The following is a 23,386-nucleotide window of genomic DNA, read 5'->3' on the forward strand; positions in this document are numbered from 1 at the left end:
CTGTGGAGGATAGCAAATGTTGTCCCCTTGTCCAAGAAGGGGAGTAGAGACAACCCCGGTAACTATAGACCAGTGAGCCTTACTTCTGTTGTGGGCAAAATCTTGGAAAGGTTTATGAGAGATAGGGGGCATAATCATCTGGAAAGGAATAATTTGATTATAGATAGTCAACACGGTTTTGTGAAGGGTAGCTCGAGCCTCACAAACCTTATAGAGTTCTTTGAGAAGGTGACCAAACAGGTGGATGAGGGTAAAGCAGTTGATGTGGTGTATATGGATTTAATAAAGCGTTTTGATAAGGTTGACAATGGCCGTTTCGGAGACATGGATAGAGCCAGGGACAGGAATGGTTTTTGCAGGTGCCGGGGTTTAGATATTTCAGTCAGCTCAGGGAAGGTGGTAAAAGAGGGGGAGGGAAGGTGGTAAAAGAGGGGGAGGGAAGGTGGTAAAAGAGGGGGAGGGGTGGCATCGTTAGTCAAGGACTGTATTACGGCGGCGGAAAGGACGTTTGATGAGGACTCGTCTACTGAGGCAGTATGGGCTGAGGTTAGAAACATGAAAGGAGAGGTCACCCTGTTAGGGGTTTTCTTTAGGCCTCCGAAAAGTTCCAGAGATGTAGAGGGAAGGATTGCAAAGATGATTCTGGATAGGAGCGAAAGCAACAGGGTAGTTGTCATGGGGGACTTTAACTTTCCAAATATTGACTGGAAACGCGATAGTTCCAGTACTTTAGATGGGTCAGTTTTTGTCCAATGTGTGCAGGAGGGTTTCCTGACACAGTGTGTAGATAGGCCAACGAGAGGCGAGGCCGTATTGGATTTGGTACTGGGTAATGAACCAGGACAGGTGTTAGATTTGGAGATAGGTGAGCACTTTGGTGATAGTGACCACAATTCGATTACGTTTACTTTAGTGATGGAAAGGGATAGGTATATACCGCAGGGCAAGAGTTATATCTGGGGGAAAGGCAATTATGATGCGATGAGGCAAGACCTAGGATGCATCGGATGGGGAGGGAAACTGCAGGGGATGGGCACAATGGAAATGTGGAGCTTGTTCAAGGAACAGCTACTGCGTGTCCTTGATAAGTATGTACCTGTCAGGCAGGGAGGAAGTGGTCGAGCAAGGGAACCGTGGTTTACTAAAGCAGTCGAAACACTTGTCAAGAGGAAGAAGGAGGCTTATGTAAAGATGAGACATGAAGGTTCAGTAAGGGCGCTCGAGAGTTACAAGTTAGCTAGGAAGGACCTAAAGAGAGAGCTAAGAAGAGCCAGGAGGGGACATGAGAAGTCTTTGGCAGGTTGGATCAAGGATAACCCTAAAGCTTTCTATAGATATGTCAGGAATAAAAGAATGACTCGGGTAAGAGTAGGGCCAGTCAAGGACAGTAGTGGGAAGTTGTGCGTGGAGTCCGAGGAGATAGGAGAGGTGCTAAATGAATGTTTTTCGTCAGTATTCACACAGGAAAAAGACAATGTTGTCGAGGAGAATACTGAGATTCAGGCTACTAGACTAGAAGGGCTTGAGGTTCATAAGGAGGAGGTGTTAGCAATTCTGGAAAGTGTGGAAATAGATAAGTCCCCTGGGCCGGATGCGATTTATCCTAGGATTCTCTGGGAAACTAGGGAGGAGATTGCTGAGCCTTTGGCTTTGATCTTCAAGTCATCTTTGTCTCCAGGAATAGTGCCAGAAGACTGGAGGAGAGCAAATGTTGTCCCCTTGTTCAAGAAGGGGAGCAGAGACAACCCCGGTAACTATAGACCAGTGAGCCTTCCTTCTGTTGTGGGAAAAATCTTGGAAAGGTTTATAAGAGACAGGATGTATAATCACCTGGAAAGGAATAATCTGATTAGAGATAGTCAACACGGTTTTGTGAAGGGTAGGTCGAGCCTCACAAACCTTATTGAGTTCTTTGAGAAGGTGACCAAACAGGTGGATGAGGGTAAAGCAGTTGATGTGGTGTATATGGATTTCAGCAAAGCGTTTGAGAAGGTTCCCCACGGTAGGCTACTGCAGAAAATACGGAGGCTGGGGATTCAGGGAGATTTAGCAGTTTGGATCAGAAATTGGCCCGCTGGAAGAAGACAAAGGGTGGTGGTTGGTGGGAAGTGTTCAGACTGGAGTCCAGTTACTAGTGGTGTACCACAAGGATCTGTTTTGGGGCCACTGCTATTTGTCATTTTTACAAATGACCTGGAGGAGGGCGTAGAAGGATGGGTGAGTAAATTTGCAGATGACACTAAAGTCGGTGGAGTTGTAGACAGTGCGGAAGGATGTTACAAGTTACAGAGGGACAGAGATAAGCTGCAGCGCTGGGCTGAGAGGTGGCAAATGGAGTTTAATGCAGAAAAGTGTGAGGTGATTCATTTTGGGAGGAATAACAGGACGACAGAGTACTGGGCTAATGGGAAGATTCTTGGCAGTGTGGATGAGCAGAGAGATCTCGGTGTCCACGTACATAGATCCCTGAAAGTTGCCACCCAGGTTGAGAGGGTTGTTAAGAAGGCGTACGGTGTGTTGGCGTTTATTGGTAGAGGGATTGAGTTTCGGAGCCACGAGGTCACGTTGCAGCTGTACAAAAACTCTGGTGCGGCCGCATTTGGAGCATCGCGTGCAATTCTGGTCGCCGCATTATAGGAAGGATGTGGAAGCTTTGGAAAGGGTGCAGAGGAGATTCACCAGGATGTTGCCCGGTATGGAGGGAAGATCTGATGAGGAAAGGCTGGAGGCTGTTTTCGTCAGAGAGAAGAAGGTTAAGAGGTGACTTAATTGAGGCAGACAAGATGATCAGAGGATTGGATAGGGTGGACAGTGAGAGCCTTTTTCCTCGGGTGGTGATGTCCGGCACGAGGGGACATAGCTTTAAATTGAGGGGAGATAGATATCGGACAGATGTCAGAGGTAGGTTCTTTACTCAGAGAGTAGTAAGGGCGTGGAATGCCCTGCCTGCAACAGTAGTGGACTCGCCAACACTAAGGGCTTTCAAATGGTCATTGGATAGACATATGGACGATAAGGGAATAGTGTCGATGGGCTTTAGAGTGGTTTCACAGGTCGGCGCAACATCGAGGGCCGAAGGAAGGGCCTGGACTGCGCTGTAATGCTCTATGTTCTATCCTGTGACCAACACTTTGGGGATTGATACAGGGCAATGGGGAGAAAGTAGGCCAGTGGGTTCGGAATCCGTACGGAGCAGGTTTGCCTGACGGAGGGGTTGTCGGGGGGAGTATTGGGAGGGGGGGGGGTGGCTGTGGGTGGCTGTTTAAGGAGCACAGACACCCCGTGGGGGGGGTCGAGCAGAACGAGAGGGGCGGCTGGATGGCGGGTCCCCCCCCTTCCTGACTCCCGGTGATGTGGCCTTGTTCACCCAGGCTGCGTCGAAGGAGGGAAGGGCGGCGTCGCGAAGGTACTGCCCCCAGAGGCGACGGGCGACACGGCGGCCAACGGCACAGAGCTGAGTATGGAGGCGGAGCTGGAATGTACCCCCCCAAGCGTAGGTGAGTCTACTGTATGGATCCCCAAACTAATCCCACTGTCCCGCTCTCTCCCCATAGCCCTGTATCAATCCCCAAACTAATCCCACTGCCCCGCTCTCTTCCCATAGCCCTGTATCAATCCCCAAACTAATCCCACTGCCCCACTCTCTCCATAGCCCTGTATCAATCCCCAAACTAATCCCACTGTCCCACTCTCTCCCCATAGCCCTGTATCAATCCCCAAACTAATCCCACTGTCCCGCTCTCTCCACATAGCCCTGTATCAATCCCAAACTAATCCCACTGCCCCACTCTCTCCCCATAGCCCTGTATCAATCCCCAAACTAATCCCACTGTCCCACTCTCTCCCCATAGCCCTGTATCAATCCCCAAACTAATCCCACTGCCCCGCTCTCTCCCCATAGCCCTGTATCAATCCCCAAACTAATCCCACTGCCCCGCTCTCTTCCCATAGCCCTGTATCAATCCCCAAACTAATCCCACTGCCCCACTCTCTCCATAGCCCTGTATCAATCCCCAAACTAATCCCACTGCCCCACTCTCTCCCCATAGCCCTGTATCAATCCCCAAACTAATCCCACTGTCCCACTCTCTCCCCATAGCCCTGTATCAATCCCCAAACTAATCCCACTGCCCCGCTCTCTCCCCATAGCCCTGTATCAATCCCCAAACTAATCCCACTGCCCCACTCTCTCCCCATAGCCCTGTATCAATCCCCAAACTAATTCCACTGCCCCGCTCTCTCCCCATAGCCCTGTATCAATCCCCAAACTAATCCCACTGCCCCGCTCTCTTCCCATAGCCCTGTATCAATCCCCAAACTAATCCCACTGCCCCACTCTCTCCCCAGAGCCCTGTATCAATCCCCAAACTAATCCCACTGCCCCGCTCTCTTCCCATAGCCCTGTATCAATCCCCAAACTAATCCCACTGCCCCACTCTCTCCCCATAGCCCTGTATCAATCCCCAAACTAATCCCACTGCCCCACTCTCTCCCCATAGCCCTGTGTCAATCCCCAAACTAATCTCACTGTCCCACTCTCTCCCCATAGCCCTGTGTCAATCCCCAAACTAATCCCACTGCCCGCTCTCTCCCCATAGCCCTGTATCAATCCCCAAACTAATCCCACTGTCCTGCTCTCTCCCCATAGCCCTGTGTCAATCCCCAAACTAATCCCACTGCCCCGCTCTCTCCCCATAGCCCTGTATCAATCCCCAAACTAATCCCACTGCCCCACTCTCTTCCCCATAGCCCTGTATCAATCCCAAACTAATCCCACTGTCCCACTCTCTCCCCATAGCCCTGTATCAATCCCCAAACTAATCCCACTGCCCCACTCTCTCCCCATAGCCCTGTATCAATCCCCAAACTAATCCCACTGCCCCGCTCTCTCCCCATAGCCCTGTGTCAATCCCCAAACTAATCCCACTGCCCCGCTCTCTCCCCATAGCCTGTATCAATCCCCAAACTAATCCCACTGCCCCACTCTCTCCCCATAGCCCTGTATCAATCCCCAAACTAATCCCACTGCCCCACTCTCTCCCCATAGCCCTGTATCAATCCCCAAACTAATCCCACTGCCCGCTCTCTCCCCATAGCCCTGTATCAATCTCCAAACTAATCCCACTGCCCCACTCTCTCCCCATAGCCCTGTGTCAATCCCCAAACTAATCCCACTGCCCCGCTCACTCCCCATAAACCTGTATCAATCCCCAAACTAATCCCACTGCCCAACTCTCTCCCCATAGCTCTGTATCAATCCCCAAACTAATCCCACTGCCCCATTCTCTCCCCATAGCCCTGTATCAATCCCAAACTAATCCCACTGTCCCGCTCTCTCCCCATAGCCCTGTGTCAATCCCCAAACTAATCCCACTGCCCCACTCTCTCCCCATAGCCCTGTATCAATCCCCAAACTAATCCCACTGCCCCACTCTCTCCCCATAGCCCTGTATCAATCCCAAACTAATCCCACTGCCCCGCTCTCTCCCCATAGCCCTGTATCAATCCCCAAACTAATCCCACTGCCCCACTCTCTCCCCATAGCCCTCTATCAATCCCCAAACTAATCCCACTGCCCCGCTCTCTCCCCATAGCCCTGTATCAATCCCCAAACTAATCCCACTGCCCCACTCTCTCCCCATAGCCCTGTATCAATCCCAAACTAATCCCACTGTCCCGCTCTCTCCCCATAGCCCTGTGTCAATCCCAAACTAATCCCACTGTCCCGCTCTCTCCCCATAGCCCTGTATCAATCCCCAAACTAATCCCACTGTCCCGCTCTCTCCCCATAGCCCTGTATCAATCCGAAACTAATCCTACTGCCCCGCTCTCTCCCCATAGCCCTGTATGAATCCCCAAACTAATCCCACTGCCCCACTCTCTCCCCATAGCCCTGTATCAATCCCAAACTAATCCCACTGCCCCGCTCTCTCCCCATAGCCCTGTATCAATCCCAAACTAATCCCACTGCCCCGCTCTCTCCCCATAGCCCTGTGTCAATCCCAAACTAATCCCACTGCCCCGCTCTCTCCCCATAGCCCTGTGTCAATCCCAAACTAATCCCACTGCCCCGCTCTCCCCATAGCCCTGTATCAATCCCAAACTAATCCCACTGCCCCGCTCTCTCCCCATAGCCCTGTGTCAATCCCAAACTAATCCCACTGCCCCGCTCTCTCCCCATAGCCCTGTATCGATCCCCAACTAATCCCACTGCCCTGCTCTCTCCCCATAGCCCTGTATCAATCCCCAAACTAATCCCACTGCTCCCCTCTCTCCCCATAGCCCTGTATCGATCCCCAGACTAATCCCACTGCCCCGCTCTCTCCCCATAGCTCTGTATCAATCCCCAAACTAATCCCACTGCCCCGCTCTCTCCCCATGGCCCTGTATCAATCACCAAATTAATCCCACTGCCCCGCTCTCTCCCCATAGCCATGTATCAATCCCCAAACTAATCCCACTGCCCCGCTCTCTCCCCATAGCCCTGTGTCAATCCCAAACTAATCCCACTGCCCCGCTCTCTCCCCATAGCCCTGTGTCAATCCCAAACTAATCCCACTGCCCCGCTCTCTCCCCATAGCCCTGTGTCAATCCCAAACTAATCCCACTGCCCCGCTCTCTCCCCATAGCCCTGTATCAATCCCAAACTAATCCCACTGCCCCGCTCTCCCCATAGCCCTGCATCAATCCCCAAACTAATCCCACTGCCCCGCTCTCTCCCCATAGCCCTGTATCAATCTCCAAACTAATCCCATTGCCCCGCTCTCTCCCCATAGCCCTGTGTCAATCCCCAAACTAATCCCACTGTCCCACTCTCTCCCCATAGCCCTGTATCAATCCCAAACTAATCCCACTGCCCCGCTCTCTCCCCATAGCCCTGTATCAATCCCCAAACTAATCCCACTGTCCCGCTCTCCCCATAGCCCTGTATCAATCCCAAACTAATCCCATTGCCCCGCTCTCTCCCCATAGCCCTGTATCAATCCCCAAAATAATCCCACTGCCCCGCTCTCTCCCCATAGCCCTGTGTCAATCCCCAAACTAATCCCATTGCCCCGCTCTCTCCCCATAGCCCTGTATCAATCCCAAACTAATCCCACTGCCCCACTCTCTCCCCATAGCCCTGTATCAATCCCAAACTAATCCCACTGCCCCGCTCTCTCCCCATAGCCCTGTATCAATCCCCAAACTAATCCCACTGCCCCTCTCTCCCCATAGCCCTGTATCAATCCCCAAACTAATCCCACTGCCCCGCTCTCTCCCATAGCCCTGTATCAATCCCCAAACTAATCCCACTGCCCCGCTCTCTCCCCATAGCCCTGTATCCATCCCCAAACTAATCCCACTGCCCCACTCTCTCCCCATAGCCCTGTATCAATCCTAAAACTAATCCCAGTGCCCCGCTCTCTCCCCATAGCCCTGTATCAATCCCAAACTAATCCCAGTGCCCCGCTCTCTCCCCATAGCCCTGTATCAATCCCAAACTAATCCCACTGCCCCGCTCTCTCCCCATAGCCCTGTATCAATCCCAAACTAATCCCACTGCCCCACTCTCTCCCCATAGCCCTGTATCAATCTCCAAACTAATCCCACTGCCCCGCTCACTCCCCATAGACCTGTATCAATCCCCAAACTAATCCCACTGCCACGCTCTCTCCCCATAGCCCTGTATCAATCCCCAACTAATCCCACTGTCCCGCTCTCTCCCCATAGCCCTGTATCAATCCTAAACTAATCCCACTGCCCCGCTCTCTCCCCATAGCCCTGTATCAATCCCCAAACTAATCCCACTGTCCCGCTCTCTCCCCATAGCCCTGTGTCAATCCCCAAACTAATCCCACTGTCCCGCTCTCTCCCCATAGCCCTGTATCAATCCTAAACTAATCCCACTGCCCCGCTCTCTCCCATAGCCCTGTGTCGATCCCCAAACTAATCCCACTGTCCCGCTCTCTCCCCATAGCCCTGTATCAATCCTAAACTAATCCCACTGCCCCGCTCTCTCCCCATAGCCCTGTATCAATCCTAAACTAATCCCACTGCCCCGCTCTCTCCCCATAGCCCTGTATCAATCCCCAAACTAATCCCACTGCCCCACTCTCTCCCCATAGCCCTGTGTCAATCCCCAAACTAATCCCACTGTCCCGCTCTCTCCCCATAGCCCTGTATCAATCCTAAACTAATCCCACTGCCCCGCTCTCTCCCCATAGCCCTGTATCAATCCCCAAACTAATCCCACTGTCCCACTCTCTCTCCACATAGCTCTGTATCAATCCCCAAACTAATCCCACTGTCCCACTCTCTCTCCACATAGCCCTGTATCAATCCTAAACTAATCCCACTGCCCCACTCTCTCCCCATAGCCCCGTATCAATCCCGAAACTAATCCCACTGTCCCGCTCTCTCCCCATAGCCCCGTATCAATCCTCAAACTAATCCCACTGCCCCACTCTCTCCCCATAGCCCCGTATCAATCCCGAAACTAATCCCACTGTCCCGCTCTCTCCCCATAGCCCCGTATCAATCCTCAAACTAATCCCACTGCCCCACTCTCTCCCCATAGCCCCGTATCAATCCCCAAACTAATCCCACTGTCCCGCTCTCTCCCCATAGCCCTGTATCAATCCCCAAACTAATCCCACTGCCCCGCTCTCTCCCCATAGCCCTGTATCAATCCCCAAACTAATCCCACAGCCCCGCTCTCTCCCCATAGCCCTGTATCAATCCCCAAACTAATCCCAATGCCGCGCTCTCTCCCCATAGCCCTGTATCAATCCCCAAACTAATCCCAATGCCGCGCTCTCTCCCCATAGCCCCGTATCAATCCTCAAACTAATCCCACAGCCCCGCTCTCTCCCCATAGCCCTGTATCAATCCCCAAACTAATCCCAATGCCGCGCTCTCTCCCCATAGCCCTGTATCAATCCCCAAACTAATCCCACTGCCCCGCTCTCTCCCCACATAGCTCTGTATCAATCCCCAAACTAATCCCACTGTCCCACTCTCCCCCATAGCCCTGTATCAATCCCCAAACTAATCCCACTGTCCCACTCTCTCTCCACATAGCTCTGTATCAATCCCCAAACTAATCCCACTGCCCCGCTCTCTCCCCATAGCCCTGTATCAATCCCCAAACTAATCCCACAGTCCCACTCTCTCTCCACATAGCCCTGTATCAATCCTAAACTAATCCCACTGCCCCACTCTCTCCCCATAGCCCCGTATCAATCCCCAAACTAATCCCACTGTCCCGCTCTCTCCCCATAGCCCCGTATCAATCCTCAAACTAATCCCACTGCCCCACTCTCTCCCCATATCCCTGTGTCAATCCCCAAACTAATCTCACTGCCCCGCTCTCTCCCCATATCCCTGTGTCAATCCCCAAACTAATCTCACTGCCCCACTCTCTCCCCACAGCCCTGTATCAATCCCCAAACTAATCCCACTGCCCCGCTCTCTCCCCATAGCCCTGTATCAATCCCCAAACTAATCCCACTGTCCAGCTCTCTCCCATTAGCCCTGTATCAATCCCCAAACTAATCCCACTGCCCCGCTCTCTCCCCACAGCCCTGTATCAATCCCCAAACTAATTCCACTACCCCGCTCTCTCCCCTTCGCCCTGTATCAATCCCCAAACTAATCCCACTGTCCCGCTCTCTCTCCATAGCCCTGTATCAATCCCCAAACTAATCCCACTGTCCCACTCTCTCCCCATAGCCCTGTATCAATCCCCAAACTAATCCCACTGCCCCGCTCTCCCCATAGCCCTGTATCAATCCCCAAACTAATCCCACTGCCCCGCTCTCTCCCCATAGCTCTGTATCAATCCCCAAACTTATCCCACTGCCCTGCTCTCTCCCCATAGCCCTGTATCAATCCCCAAACTAATTCCACTACCCCGCTCTCTCCCCTTCGCCCTGTATCAATCCCCAAACTAATCCCACTGCCCCGCTCTCTCCCCATAGCCCTGTATCAATCCCCAAACTAATCCCAATGCCCTGCTCTCTCCACATAGCCCTGTATCAATCCCCAAACTAATCCCACTGCCCCGCTCTCTTCCCATAGCCCTGTATCAATCCCCAAACTAATCCCACTGCCCCGCTCTCTCCCCATAGCCCTGTATCAATCCCAAACTAATCCCACTGCCCCTCTCTCCCCATAGCCCTGTATCAATCCCCAAACTAATCCCACTGTCCCGCTCTCTCCCCATAGCCCTGTATCAATCCCCAAACTAATCCCACTGCCCCGCTCTCTCCCCATAGCCCTATATCAATCCCCAAACTAATCCCACTGCCCCGCTCTCTCCCCATAGCCCTGTATCAATCCCAAACTAATCCCACTGCCCCGCTCTCTCCCCATAGCCCTGTATCAATCCCAAACTAATCCCACTGCCCCACTCTCTCCCCATAGCCCTGTATCAATCTCCAAACTAATCCCACTGCCCCGCTCACTCCCCATAGACCTGTATCAATCCCCAAACTAATCCCACTGTCCCGCTCTCTCCCCATAGCCCTGTATCAATCCTAAACTAATCCCACTGCCCCGCTCTCTCCCCATAGCCCTGTATCAATCCCCAAACTAATCCCACTGTCCCACTCTCTCTCCACATAGCTCTGTATCAATCCCCAAACTAATCCCACTGTCCCACTCTCTCTCCACATAGCTCTGTATCAATCCCCAAACTAATCCCACTGCCCCACTCTCTCCCCATAGCCCTGTGTCAATCCCCAAACTAATCCCACTGACCCTCTCTCCCCATAGCCCCGTATCAATCCCGAAACTAATCCCACTGTCCCGCTCTCTCCCCATAGCCCCGTATCAATCCTCAAACTAATCCCACTGCCCCACTCTCTCCCCATAGCCCCGTATCAATCCCGAAACTAATCCCACTGTCCCGCTCTCTCCCCATAGCCCCGTATCAATCCTCAAACTAATCCCACTGCCCCACTCTCTCCCCATAGCCCCGTATCAATCCCCAAACTAATCCCACTGTCCCGCTCTCTCCCCATAGCCCTGTATCAATCCCCAAACTAATCCCACTGCCCCGCTCTCTCCCCATATCCCTGTATCAATCCCCAAACTAATCCCACTGCCCCGCTCTCTCCCCATAGCCCTGTATCAATCCCCAAACTAATCCCACTGCCCCGCTCTCTCCCCATAGCACTGTATCAATCCCCAAACTAATCCCACTGCCCCACTCTCTCCCCATAGCCCCGTATCAATCCTCAAACTAATCCCACAGCCCCGCTCTCTCCCCATAGCCCTGTATCAATCCCCAAACTAATCCCACTGCCCCACTCTCTCCCCATAGCCCTGTATCAATCCCCAAACTAATCCCAATGCCGCGCTCTCTCCCCATAGCCCTGTATCAATCCCCAAACTAATCTCACTGCCCCACTCTCTCTCCACATAGCTCTGTATCAATCCCCAAACTAATCCCACTGTCCCACTCTCTCTCCACATAGCCCTGTATCAATCCTAAACTAATCCCACTGCCCCACTCTCTCCCCATAGCCCCGTATCAATCCCCAAACTAATCCCACTGTCCCGCTCTCTCCCCATAGCCCCGTATCAATCCTCAAACTAATCCCACTGCCCCACTCTCTCCCCATATCCCTGTGTCAATCCCCAAACTAATCTCACTGCCCCGCTCTCTCCCCATAGCCCCGTATCAATCCTCAAACTAATCCCACTGTCCCGCTCTCTCCCCAGAGCCCTGTGTCAATCCCCATACTAATCTCACTGCCCCACTCTCTCCCCACAGCCCTGTATCAATCCCCAAACTAATCCCACTGCCCCGCTCTCTCCCCATAGCCCTGTATCAATCCCCAAACTAATCCCACTGCCCCACTCTCCCCCATAGCCCTGTATCAATCCCCAAACTAATCCCACTGCCCCGCTCTCTCCCCATAGCCCTGTATCAATCCCCAAACTAATCCCACTGCCCCGCTCTCTCCCCATAGCCCTGTATCAATCCCCAAACTAATCCCACTGCTCCGCTCTCTCCCCATAGCCCTGTATCAATCCCCAAACTAATCCCACTGCCCCGCTCTCTCCCCATAGCCCTGTATCAATCCCCAAACTAATCCCACTGCCCCGCTCTCTCCCCATAGCCCTGTATCAATCCCAAACTAATCCCACTGCCCCGCTCTCTCCCCATAGCCCTGTATCAATCCCCAAACTAATCCCACTGCCCCACTCTCTCCCCATAGCCCTGTATCAATCCCCAAACTAATCCCACTGCCCCGCTCTCTCCCCACAGCCCTGTATCAATCCCCAAACTAATTCCACTACCCCGCTCTCTCCCCTTCGCCCTGTATCAATCCCCAAACTAATCCCACTGTCCCGCTCTCTCTCCATAGCCCTGTATCAATCCCCAAACTAATCCCACTGTCCCACTCTCTCCCCATAGCCCTGTATCAATCCCCAAACTAATCCCACTGCCCCGCTCTCCCCATAGCCCTGTATCAATCCCCAAACTAATCCCACTGCCCCGCTCTCTCCCCATAGCTCTGTATCAATCCCCAAACTTATCCCACTGCCCTGCTCTCTCCCCATAGCCCTGTATCAATCCCTAAACTAATCCCACTGCCCCGCTCTCTCCCCATAACCCTGTATCAATCCCCAAACTAATTCCACTACCCCGCTCTCTCCCCTTCGCCCTGTATCAATCCCCAAACTAATCCCACTGCCCCGCTCTCTCCCCATAGCCCTGTATCAATCCCCAAACTAATCCCAATGCCCTGCTCTCTCCACATAGCCCTGTATCAATCCCCAAACTAATCCCACTGCCCCGCTCTCTTCCCATAGCCCTGTATCAATCCCCAAACTAATCCCACTGCCCAGCTCTCTCCCCATAGCCCTGTATCAATCCCAAACTAATCCCACTGCCCCTCTCTCCCCATAGCCCTGTATCAATCCCCAAACTAATCCCACTGTCCCGCTCTCTCCCCATAGCCCTGTATCAATCCCCAAACTAATCCCACTGCCCCGCTCTCTCCCCATAGCCGTGTCAATCCCCAAACTAATCCCACTGCCCCCCTCTCTCCCCATAGCCCTGTATCAATCCCCAAACTAATCCCACTGTCCCACTCTCTCCCCATAGCCCTGTATCAATCCCCAAACTAATCCCACTGCCCCGCTCTCTCCCCATAGCCCTGTATCAATCCCAAAACTAATCCCACTGCCCCACTCTCTTCCCATAGCCCTGTATCAATCCCCAAACTAATCCCACTGTCCCTCTCTCTCCCCATAGCCCTGTATCAATCCCCAAACTAATCCCACTGCCCCGCTCTCTCCCCATAGCCCTGTATCAATCCCAAAACTAATCCCACTGCCCCACTCTCTCCCCATAGCCCTGTATCAATCCCCAAACTAATCCCACTGCCCCACTCTCTCCCCATAGCCCTGTATCAATCCCCAAACTAATCCCACTGCCCCACTCTCTCCCCATAGCCCTGTATCAATCCCCAAACTAATCCCACTGCCCCGCTCTCTCCCCATAGCCCTGTATCAATCCCCAAACTAATCCCACTGCCCCACTCTCTCCCCATAGCCCTATGTCAATCCCAAACTAATCCCACTGCCCCGCTCTCTCCCCATAGCCCTGTATCAATCCCCAAACTAATCCCACTGCCCCACTCTCTCCCCATAGCCCTGTATCAATCCCCAAACTAATCCCACTGCCCCGCTCTCTCCCCATAGCCCTGTATCAATCCCCAAACTAATCCCACTGCCCCACTCTCTCCCCATAGCCCTATGTCAATCCCAAACTAATCCCACTGCCCCGCTCTCTCCCCATAGCCCTGTATCAATCCCCAAACTAATCCCACTGCCCCACTCTCTCCCCATAGCCCTGTATCAATCCCCAAACTAATCCCACTGCCCCGCTCTCTCCCCATAGCCCTGTATCAATCCCCAAACTAATCCCACTGCCCCGCTCTCTCCCCATAGCCCTGTATCAATCCCCAAACTAATCCCACTGCCCCGCTCTCTCCCCATAGCCCTGTGTCAATCCCAAACTAATCCCACTGCCCCGCTCTCTCCCCATAGCCCTGTATCAATCCCCAAACTAATCCCACTGCCCCACTCTCTTCCCATAGCCCTGTATCAATCCCCAAACTAATCCCACTGCCCCGCTCTCTCCCCATAGCCCTGTATCAATCCCCAAACTAATCCCACTGCCCCACTCTCTCCCCATAGCCCTGTATCAATCCCAAACTAATCCCACTGCCCCGCTCTCTCCCCATAGCCCTGTATCAATCCCAAACTAATCCCACTGCCCCTCTCTCCCCATAGCCCTGTATCAATCCCCAAACTAATCCCACTGCCCCGCTCTCTCCCCATAGCCCTGTGTCAATCCACAAACTAATCCCACTGCCCCGCTCTCTCCCCATAGCCCTGTATCAATCCCCAAACTAATCCCACTGTCCCACTCTCTCCCCATAGCCCTGTATCAATCCCAAACTAATCCCACTGCCCCGCTCTCTCCCCATAGCCCTGTATCAATCCACAAACTAATCCCACTGCCCCACTCTCTCCCCATAGCCCTGTATCAATCCCCAAACTAATCCCACTGTCCCGCTCTCCCCATAGCCCTGTATCAACCCCCAAACTAATCCCACTGCCCCGCTCTCTCCCCATAGCCCTGTATCAATCCCCAAACTAATCCCACTGCCCCGCTCTCTCCCCATAGCCCTGTATCAATCCCAAACTAATCCCACTGCCCCGCTCTCTCCCCATAGCCCTGTATCAATCCCCAAACTAATCCCACTGCCCCGCTCTCTCCCCATAGCCCTGTATCAATCCCAAACTAATCCCACAGCCCCGCTCTCTCCCCATAGCCCTGTATCAATCCACAAACTAATCCCACTGTCCCACTCTCTCCCCATAGCCCTGTATCAATCCCCAAACTAATCCCACTGTCCCAATCTCTCCCCATAGCCCTGTATCAATCCACAAACTAATCCCACTGCCCCGCTCTCTCCCCATAGCCCTGTGTCAATCCCCAAACTAATCCCACTGCCCCGCTCTCTCCCCATAGCCCTGTATCAATCCCCAAACTAATCCCACTGCCCCGCTCTCTCCCCATAGCCCTGTATCAATCCCCAAACTAATCCCACTGCCCCGCTCTCTCCCCATAGCCCTGTATCAATCCCCAAACTAATCCCACTGCCCCGCTCTCTCCCCATATCCCTGTATCAATCCCCAAACTAATCCCACTGCCCCACTCTCTCCCCATAGCCCTGTATCAATCCCCAAACTAATCCCACTGCCCCGCTCTCCCCCATAGCCCTGTGTCAATCCCCAAACTAATCCCACTGCCCCACTCTCTCCCCATAGCCCTGTATCAATCCCCAAACTAATCCCACGGCCCCACTCTCTCCCCATAGCCCTGTATCAATCCCCAAAATAATCCCACGGCCCTACTCTCCCCATAGCCCTGTATCTTTGTGACTTTCATGTTACTGATTTGTCCCGCCCAGGTGATGATGGGGATTCGGCGGAGGAGCGGGCTCCCACGACCCAGGATTTACGCCATTGCTTGAGGAGACAGCTGGAGTTCTGTTTTTCTAGGTGCGAACCCCCCACCCCTGTGCCCTCCCCCAGCGTTCCTGTCTCCGGGTGGGATAGGAGGGACACGGAGGGAGGGGGGAGGTCACGTCCGTTGCTCGATGATGATGAATTTAGTGCATGAGGGACTCGGGACATCCTGCGCTGAGTGCCTGGGCTCTCTCTCTCTGTCTCTCTCTCTGTCTCTCTCTCTGTCTCTCTCTCTCGCTCTCTCTCTGTCTCTCTCTCTCTGTCTCACTCTCTCTCTGTCTCTCTCTCTGTCTCTCTCTCTCTCTGTCTCTCTCTCTCTGTCTCACTCTCTCTCTGTCTCTCTCTCTGTCTCTCTCTCTCTCTCTGTCTCTCTCTCTCTGTCTCACTCTCCCTCTCTCTCTGTCTCTCTCTCTGTCTCTCTCTCTGTCTCTCTCTCTCTCTCTGTCTCTCTCTCTCTGTCTCACTCTCTCTGTCTCACTCTCTCTCTGTCTCTCTCTCTCTCTCTGTCTCTCTCTCTCTGTCTGTATCACTCTGTCTCGCTCTCTCTCACTCTCTCTCTCTGTCTCTCTCTCTCTCTGTCTCTCTCTCTCTCTCTCTCTCTGTCTCTGTCTCTCTCTGTCTCTCTCTCTCTCTCTCTGTCTCTCTGTCTCGCTCTCTCTTCCCCCTCATTCATCCCCAGTTCACTCTAAGGTGCAGTGTCCTCACCCAGTGACCATTGAGATTATGAGATCTGAGAGCATTCTGGACAGCGGTCAGTCTGGCCGGAGAGGTCAGGGGTCAGTCTGGCGGGAGAGGGTGGGGGTCAGTCTGGCCGGAGAGGTCAGGGGTCAGCCTGGTCGGAGAGGTCTGGGGTCAGTGTGGTCGGAGAGGGCGGGGGTCAGTCTGGCCGGAGAGGTCAGGGGTCAGCCTGGTCGGAGAGGTCTGGGGTCAGTGTGGTCGGAGAGGGCGGGGGTCAGTCTGGCCGAGAGGTCAGGGGTCAGTCTGGCCGGAGAGGGCGGGGGTCAGTCTGGCCGGAGAGGGCGGGGGTCAGTGTGGTCGGAGAGGTCTGGGGTCAGTGTGGTCGGAGAGGGCGGGGGTCAGTGTGGTCGGAGAGGGCGGGGGTCAGTCTGGCCGGAGAGGTCAGGGGTCAGTCTGGCCGGAGAGGTCAGGGGTCAGTCTGGCCGGAGAGGTCAGGGGTCAGTCTGGCCGGGGAGGTCGGGGATCAGTCTGGCCGGAGAGGTCAGGGGTCAGTCTGGCCGGAGAGGGTAGGGATCAGTGTGGTCGGAGAGGTCTGGGGTCAGTGTGGTCGGAGAGGGTGGGGGTCAGTGTGGTCGGAGAGTTCAGGGGTCAGTCTGGCCGGAGAGGGCGGGGGTCAGTCTGGCCGGAGAGGGCGGGGGTCAGTGTGGTCGGAGAGGGTGGGGGTCAGTCTGGCCGGAGAGGTCAGGGGTCAGTCTGGCCGGAGAGGTCTGGGGTCAGTGTGGTCGGAGAGGGTGGGGGTCAGTGTGGTCGGAGAGTTCAGGGGTCAGTCTGGTCGGAGAGGTCTGGGGTCAGTGTGGTCGGAGAGGGTGGGGGTCAGTCTGGCCGGAGAGGGCGGGGGTCAGTCTGGCCGGAGAGTTCAGTGGTCAGTCTGGCCGGGGAGGTCGGGGTCAGTCTGGCGGGAGAGGGCGGGGGTCAGTCTGGCCGGAGAGGGCGGGGGTCAGTGTGGCCGGAGAGGGCGGGGGTCAGTCTGGCCGGCGAGGGCGGGGGTCAGTGTGGTCGGAGAGGGTGGGGGTCAGTGTGGCCGGAGAGGGCGGGGGTCAGTGTGGTCGGAGAGGGCGGGGGTCAGTCTGGCCGGAGAGGGCGGGGGTCAGTGTGGCCGGAGAGGGCGGGGGTCAGTGTGGCCGGAGAGGGCGGGGGTCAGTCTGGCCGGAGAGGCCGGGGGTCACTGTGGCCGGAGAGGGTGGAGGTCAGTCTGGCTGGAGAGGCCGGGGGTCAGTCTGGCCGGAGAGGGTGGGGGTCAGTCTGGCCGGAGAGGGCGGGGGTCAGTCTGGCCGGAGAGTTCAGGGGTCAGTCTGGCCGGGGAGGTCGGGGGTCAGTCTGGCGGGAGAGGGCGGGGGTCAGTGTGGTCGGAGATGTCTGGGGTCAGTGTGGCCGGAGAGGGCGGGGGTCAGTCTGGCCGGAGAGGGGCGGGGGTCAGTGTGGCCGGAGAGGGCGGGGGTCAGTCTGGCCGGAGAGGGCGGGGGTCAGTGTGGTCGGAGAGGGTGGGGGTCAGTCTGGCCGGAGAGGGCGGGGGTCAGTGTGGTCGGAGAGGGCGGGGGTCAGTCTGGCCGGAGAGGGCGGGGGTCAGTGTGGCCGGAGAGGGCGGGGGTCAGTGTGGCCGGAGAGGGCGGGGGTCAGTCTGGCCGGAGAGGGCGGGGGTCAGTCTGGCCGGAGAGGGCGGGGGTCAGTGTGGCCGGAGAGGGCGGGGGTCAGTCTGGCCGGAGAGGGCGGGGGTCAGTGTGGTCGGAGAGGGCGGGGGGTCACTGTGGCCGGAGAGGGTGGGGGTCAGTCTGGCTGGAGAGGCCGGGGGTCAGTCTGGCCGGAGAGGGTGGGGGTCAGTCTGGCCGGAGAGGGCGGGGGGGTCAGTCTGGCCGGAGAGTTCAGGGGTCAGTCTGGCCGGGGAGGTCGGGGGTCAGTCTGGCGGGAGAGGGCGGGGGGTCGCTGTGGCCGGAGAGGGTGGGGGTCAGTCTGGCCGGAGAGGGCGGGGGTCAGTCTGGCCGGAAGAGGGCGGGGGTCAGTGTGGCCGGAGAGGGCGGGGGTCAGTCTGGCCGGAGAGGGCGGGGGTCAGTGTGGTCGGAGAGGGTGGGGGTCAGTCTGGCCGGAGAGGGCGGGGGTCAGTGTGGTCGGAGAGGGCGGGGGTCAGTCTGGCCGGAGAGGGCGGGGGTCAGTGTGGCCGGAGAGGGCGGGGGTCAGTGTGGCCGGAGAGGGCGGGGGTCAGTCTGGCCGGAGAGGGCGGGGGTCAGTCTGGCCGGAGAGGGCGGGGGTCAGTGTGGCCGGAGAGGGCGGGGGTCAGTCTGGCCGGAGAGGGCGGGGGTCAGTGTGGTCGGAGAGGGCGGGGGGTCACTGTGGCCGGAGAGGGTGGGGGTCAGTCTGGCTGGAGAGGCCGGGGGTCAGTCTGGCCGGAGAGGGTGGGGGTCAGTCTGGCCGGAGAGGGTGGGGGTCAGTGTGGTCGGAGAGGTCTGGGGTCAGTGTGGTCGGAGAGGTCTGGGGTCAGTGTGGTCGGAGAGGGCGGGGGTCAGTCTGGTCGGAGAGGGCGGGGGTCAGTGTGGTCGGAGAGGTCTGGGGTCAGTGTGGTCGGAGAGGGCGGGGGGTCAGTCTGGCCGGAGAGGGTGGGGGTGAGTCTGGCCGGAGAGGGCGCGGGTCAGTCTGGCCGGAGAGGTCAGGGGTCAGTCTGGCCGGAGAGGTCAGGGGTCAGTCTGGCCGGTGAGGTCGGGAATCAGTCTGGCCGGCGAGGTCAGGGGTCAGTCTGGCCGGAGAGGTCAGGGGTCAGTCTGGCCGGAGAGGGCGGGGGTCAGTCTGGCCGGAGAGGGCGGGGGTCAGTCTGGCCGGAGAGGGCGGGGGTCAGTCTGGCCGGAGAGGGCGGGGGTCAGTCTGGCCGGAGAGGGCGGGGGTCAGTGTGGTCGGAGAGGGCGGGGGTCAGTCTGGCCGGAGAGGGCGGGGGTCAGTCTGGCCGGAGAGGGCGGGGGTCAGTCTGGCCGGAGAGGGCGGGGGTCAGTCTGGCCGGAGAGGGTGGGGGTCAGTCTGGCCGGAGAGGGTGGGGGTCAGTCTGGCCGGAGAGGGTGGACGGTCAGTCTGGCCGGAGAGGGTGGGGGTCAGTCTGGCTGGAGAGGGCGGATGGTCAGTCTGGCCGGAGAAGGCGGGGGTCAGTTGTGGCCGGAGAGGGCGGGGGTCAGTCTGGCCGGAGAGGGCGGGGGTCAGTCTGGCCGGAGAGGGCGGGGGTCAGTCTGGCCGCAGAGGGCGGGGGTCAGTCTGGCCGGAGAGGGTGGACGGTCAGTCTGGCCGGAGAGGGTGGGGGTCAGTCTGGCTGGAGAGGGCAGATGGTCAGTCTGGCCGGAGAAGGCGGGGGTCAGTGTGGCCGGAGAGGGCGGGGGTCAGTCTGGCCGGAGAGGGTGGGGGTCAGTCTGGCCGGAGAGGGCGGTGGTCAGTCTGGCCGGAGGAGGGCGGGGGGGGTCAGTCTGGACGGACTGGGCATCTCAGCTTGTGTCTCTGTTCCTGTTTCAGGGAGAATTTGTCCAAGGATCTCTATCTGGTCTCACAGATGGACAGTGACCACTTTCTGCCAATTTGGACAATCGCAAATATCGACGGCATCAAGAAGCTGACCACAGACCTGGAGCTCATCACTGAGGTCCTGAGATGTAAGCACGGTCCTCAATTTATACAGAGTAAAGCTCCCTCTACACTGTCCCCATCAAACACTCCCAGGACAGGTACAGTACGGGGTTAGATACAGAGTAAAGCTCCCTCTACACTGTCCCCATCAAAAACTCCCAGGACAGGTACAGCTCGGGGTTAGATACAGAGTAAAGCTCCCTCTACACTGTCCCCATCAAACACTCCCAGGACAGGTACAGCACGGGGTTAGATACAGAGTAAAGCTCCCTCTACACTGTCCCCATCAAACACTCCCAGGACAGGCACAGCACGGGGTTAGATACAGAATAAAGCTCCATCTACACTGTCCCCATCAAACACTCCCAGGACAGGTACAGCACGGGGTTAGATACAGAGTAAAGCTCCCTCTACACTGTCCCCATCAAACACTCCCAGGACAGGTACAGCACGGGGTTAGATACAGAGTAAAGCTCCCTCTACACTGTCCCCGTCAAACACTCCCAGGACAGGTACAGCACGGGGTTAGATACTGAGTAAAGCTCCCTCTACACTGTCCTCATCAAACACTCCCAGGACAGGTACAGCACGGGGTTAGATACAGAGTGAAGCTCCCTCCACACTGTCCCCATCAAACACTCCCAGGACAGGTACAGCACGGGGTTAGATACAGAGTAAAGCTCCCTCTACACTGTCCCCATCAAACACTCCCAGGACAGGTACAGCACGGGGTTAGATACAGAGTAAAGCTCCCTCTACACTGTCCCCATCAAACACTCCCAGGACAGGTACAGCACGGGGTTAGATGCAGAGTAAAGCTCCCTCTACACTGTCCCCATCAAACACTCCCAGGACAGGTACAGCACGGGGTTAGATACAGAGTAAAGCTCCCTCCACACTGTCCCCATCAAACACTCCCAGGACAGGTACAGCACGGGGTTAGATACAGAGTAAAGCTCCCTCTACACTGTCCCCATCAAACACTCCCAGGACAGGTACAGCACGGGGTTAGATACAGAGTAAAGCTCCCTCTACACTGTCCCCATCAAACACTCCCAGGACAGGCACAGCACGGAGTTAGATACAGAGTAAAGCTCCCTCCGCACTGTCCCCAGCAAACACTCACAGGACAGGTACAGCACGGGATTAGATACAGAGCAAAGCTCCCTCTACACTGTCCCCATCAAACACTCCCAGGACAGGTACAGCTCAGGTTAGATACAGAGTAAAGCTCCCTCTACACTGTCCCCATCAACCACTCCCAGGACAGGTACAGCACGGGGTTAGATACAGAGTAAAGCTCCCTCGACACTGTCCCCCATCAAACACTCCCAGGACAGGTACAGCACAGGGGTAGATACAGAGTAAAGCTCTCTCTACACTGTCCCCATCGAACACTCCCAGGACAGGTACTGCACGGGGTTAGATACAGAGTAAAGCTCCCTCTACACTGTCCCCATCAAACACTCCCAGGACAGGTACAGCACGGGGTTAGATACAGAGTAAAGCTCCCTCTACACTGTCCCCATCAAACACTCCAGGACAGGTACGGCACGGGGTTAGATACAGAGTAAAGCTCCCTCTACACTGTCCCCATCAAACACTCCCAGGACAGGTACAGCACGGGGTTAGATACAGAGTAAAGCTCCCTCTACACTGTCCCCATCAAACACTCCCAGGACAGGTACAGCACGGGGTTAGATACAGAGTAAAGCTCTCTCTACACTGCCCCCATCAAACACTCCCAGGACAGGTGCAGCACGGGGTTAGATACAGAGTAAAGCTCCATCTACACTGTCCCCCATCAGACACTCCCAGGACAGGTACAGCACGGGGTTAGATACAGAGTAAAGCTCCCTCTACACTGTCCCCATCAAACACTCCCAGGACAGGTAAAGCACGGGGTTAGATACAGAGTAAAGCTCCGTCTACACTGTCCCAATCAAACACTCCCAGGACAGGTACAGCACGGGGTTAGATACAGAGTAAAGCTCCCCCTACACTGTCCCCATCAAACACTCCCAGGACAGGTACAGCACGGAGTTAGATCCAGAGTAAAGCTCCCTCCGCACTGTCCCCATCAAACACTCCCAGGACAGGTACAGCACGGGGTTAGATACAGAGTAAAGCTCCCTCTACACTGTCCCCGTCAAACACTCCCAGGACAGGTACAGCACGGGGTTAGATACAGAGTAAAGCTCCCTCTACACTGTCCCCATCAAACACTCCCAGGGCAGGTACAGCACGGGGTTAGATACAGAGTAAAGCTCCCTCTGCACTGTCCCCATCAAACACTCCCAGGACAGGTACAGCACGGGGCTAGATACAGAGTAAAGCTCCCTCTACACTGTCCCCACCAAACCCTCCCAGGACAGGTACAGCACGGGGTTAGAGACAGAGTAAAGCTCCCTCTACACTATCCCCATCAAACACTCCCAGGACAGGTACAGCACGGGGTTAGATACAGAGTAAAGCTCCCTCTACACTGTCCACCTCAAACACTCCCAGGACAGGTACAGCACGGGGTTAGATACAGAGTAAAGCTCCCTTTACACTGTCCCCATCAAACACTCCCAGGACAGGTACAGCACGGGGTTAGATACAGAGTAAAGCTCCCACTACACTGACCCCATCAAACACTCCCAGGACAGGTACAGCACGGGGTTAGACACAGAGTAAAGCTCCCTCTACACTGTCCACATCAAACACTCCCAGGACAGGTACAGCACGGGGTTAGATACAGAGTAAAGCTCCCTCTACACTGTCCACATCAAACACTCCCAGGACAGGTACAGCACGGGGTTAGATACAGAGTAAAGCTCCCTCTACACTGTCCACATCAAACACTCCCAGAACAGGTACAGCACGGGGTTAGATACAGAGTAAAGCTCCCTCTACACTGTCCCCATCAAACACTCCCAGGACAGGTACAGCACGGGGTTAGATACAGAGTAAAGCTCCCTCTACACTGTCCCCATCAAACACTCCCAGGACAGGTACAGCACGGGGTTAGATACAGAGTAAAGCTCCCTCTACACTGTCCCCATCAAACACTCCCAGGACAGGTACAGCACGGGGTTAGATACAGAGTAAAGCTCCCTCTACACTGTCCCCATCTAACACTCGCCGCACTGTGGAAGGGTCAGTGCTAAGGGAGCGCCGCACTCTCGGAGGGTCAGTGCTGAGGGAGCTCCGCACTGTGGGAGGGTCAGTGCTGAGGGAGCTCCGCACTGTGGGAGGGTCAGTGCTGAGGGAGTGCCGCACTGTGGGAGGGTCAGTGCTGAGGGAGCGCCGCACTGTGGGAGGGTCAGTGCTGAGGGAGCTCCGCACTGTGGGAGGGTCAGTGCTGAGGGAGCTCTGCACTGTGGGAGGGTCAGTGCTGAGGGAGCTCCGCACTGTGGGAGGGTCAGTGCTGAGGGAGCTCCGCACTGTGGGAGGGTCAGTGCTGAGGGAGCTCCGCACTGTGGGAGGGTCAGTGCTGAGGGAGCTCCGCACTGTGGGAGGGTCAGTGCTGAGG

General features: G+C 56.0%; 1 protein-coding gene across 1 annotated transcript in view; it reads left to right on the forward strand.

Annotated features, from left to right (window-relative positions):
• The window catches only part of LOC140406740 (la-related protein 4-like), a gene marked incomplete at its 3' end in the record, with an annotated part of 23,056 nt that extends 3,161 nt beyond the window's left edge, over positions 1–19,895 (forward strand). Inside the window, exons 3-5 of the mRNA XM_072494689.1 lie at positions 3,372–3,497; positions 15,483–15,573; positions 19,759–19,895. Of these exons, the coding sequence (XP_072350790.1) occupies positions 3,372–3,497; positions 15,483–15,573; positions 19,759–19,895 (354 nt within the window). The remainder of the gene's footprint in view (positions 1–3,371; positions 3,498–15,482; positions 15,574–19,758) is intronic.
• Between the last annotated feature and the right edge of the window lie 3,491 nt (positions 19,896–23,386).

The sequence above is a fragment of the Scyliorhinus torazame genome, unplaced genomic scaffold (genome assembly GCF_047496885.1).
Source record: "Scyliorhinus torazame isolate Kashiwa2021f unplaced genomic scaffold, sScyTor2.1 scaffold_832, whole genome shotgun sequence".
Lineage (NCBI taxonomy): Eukaryota > Metazoa > Chordata > Chondrichthyes > Carcharhiniformes > Scyliorhinidae > Scyliorhinus > Scyliorhinus torazame.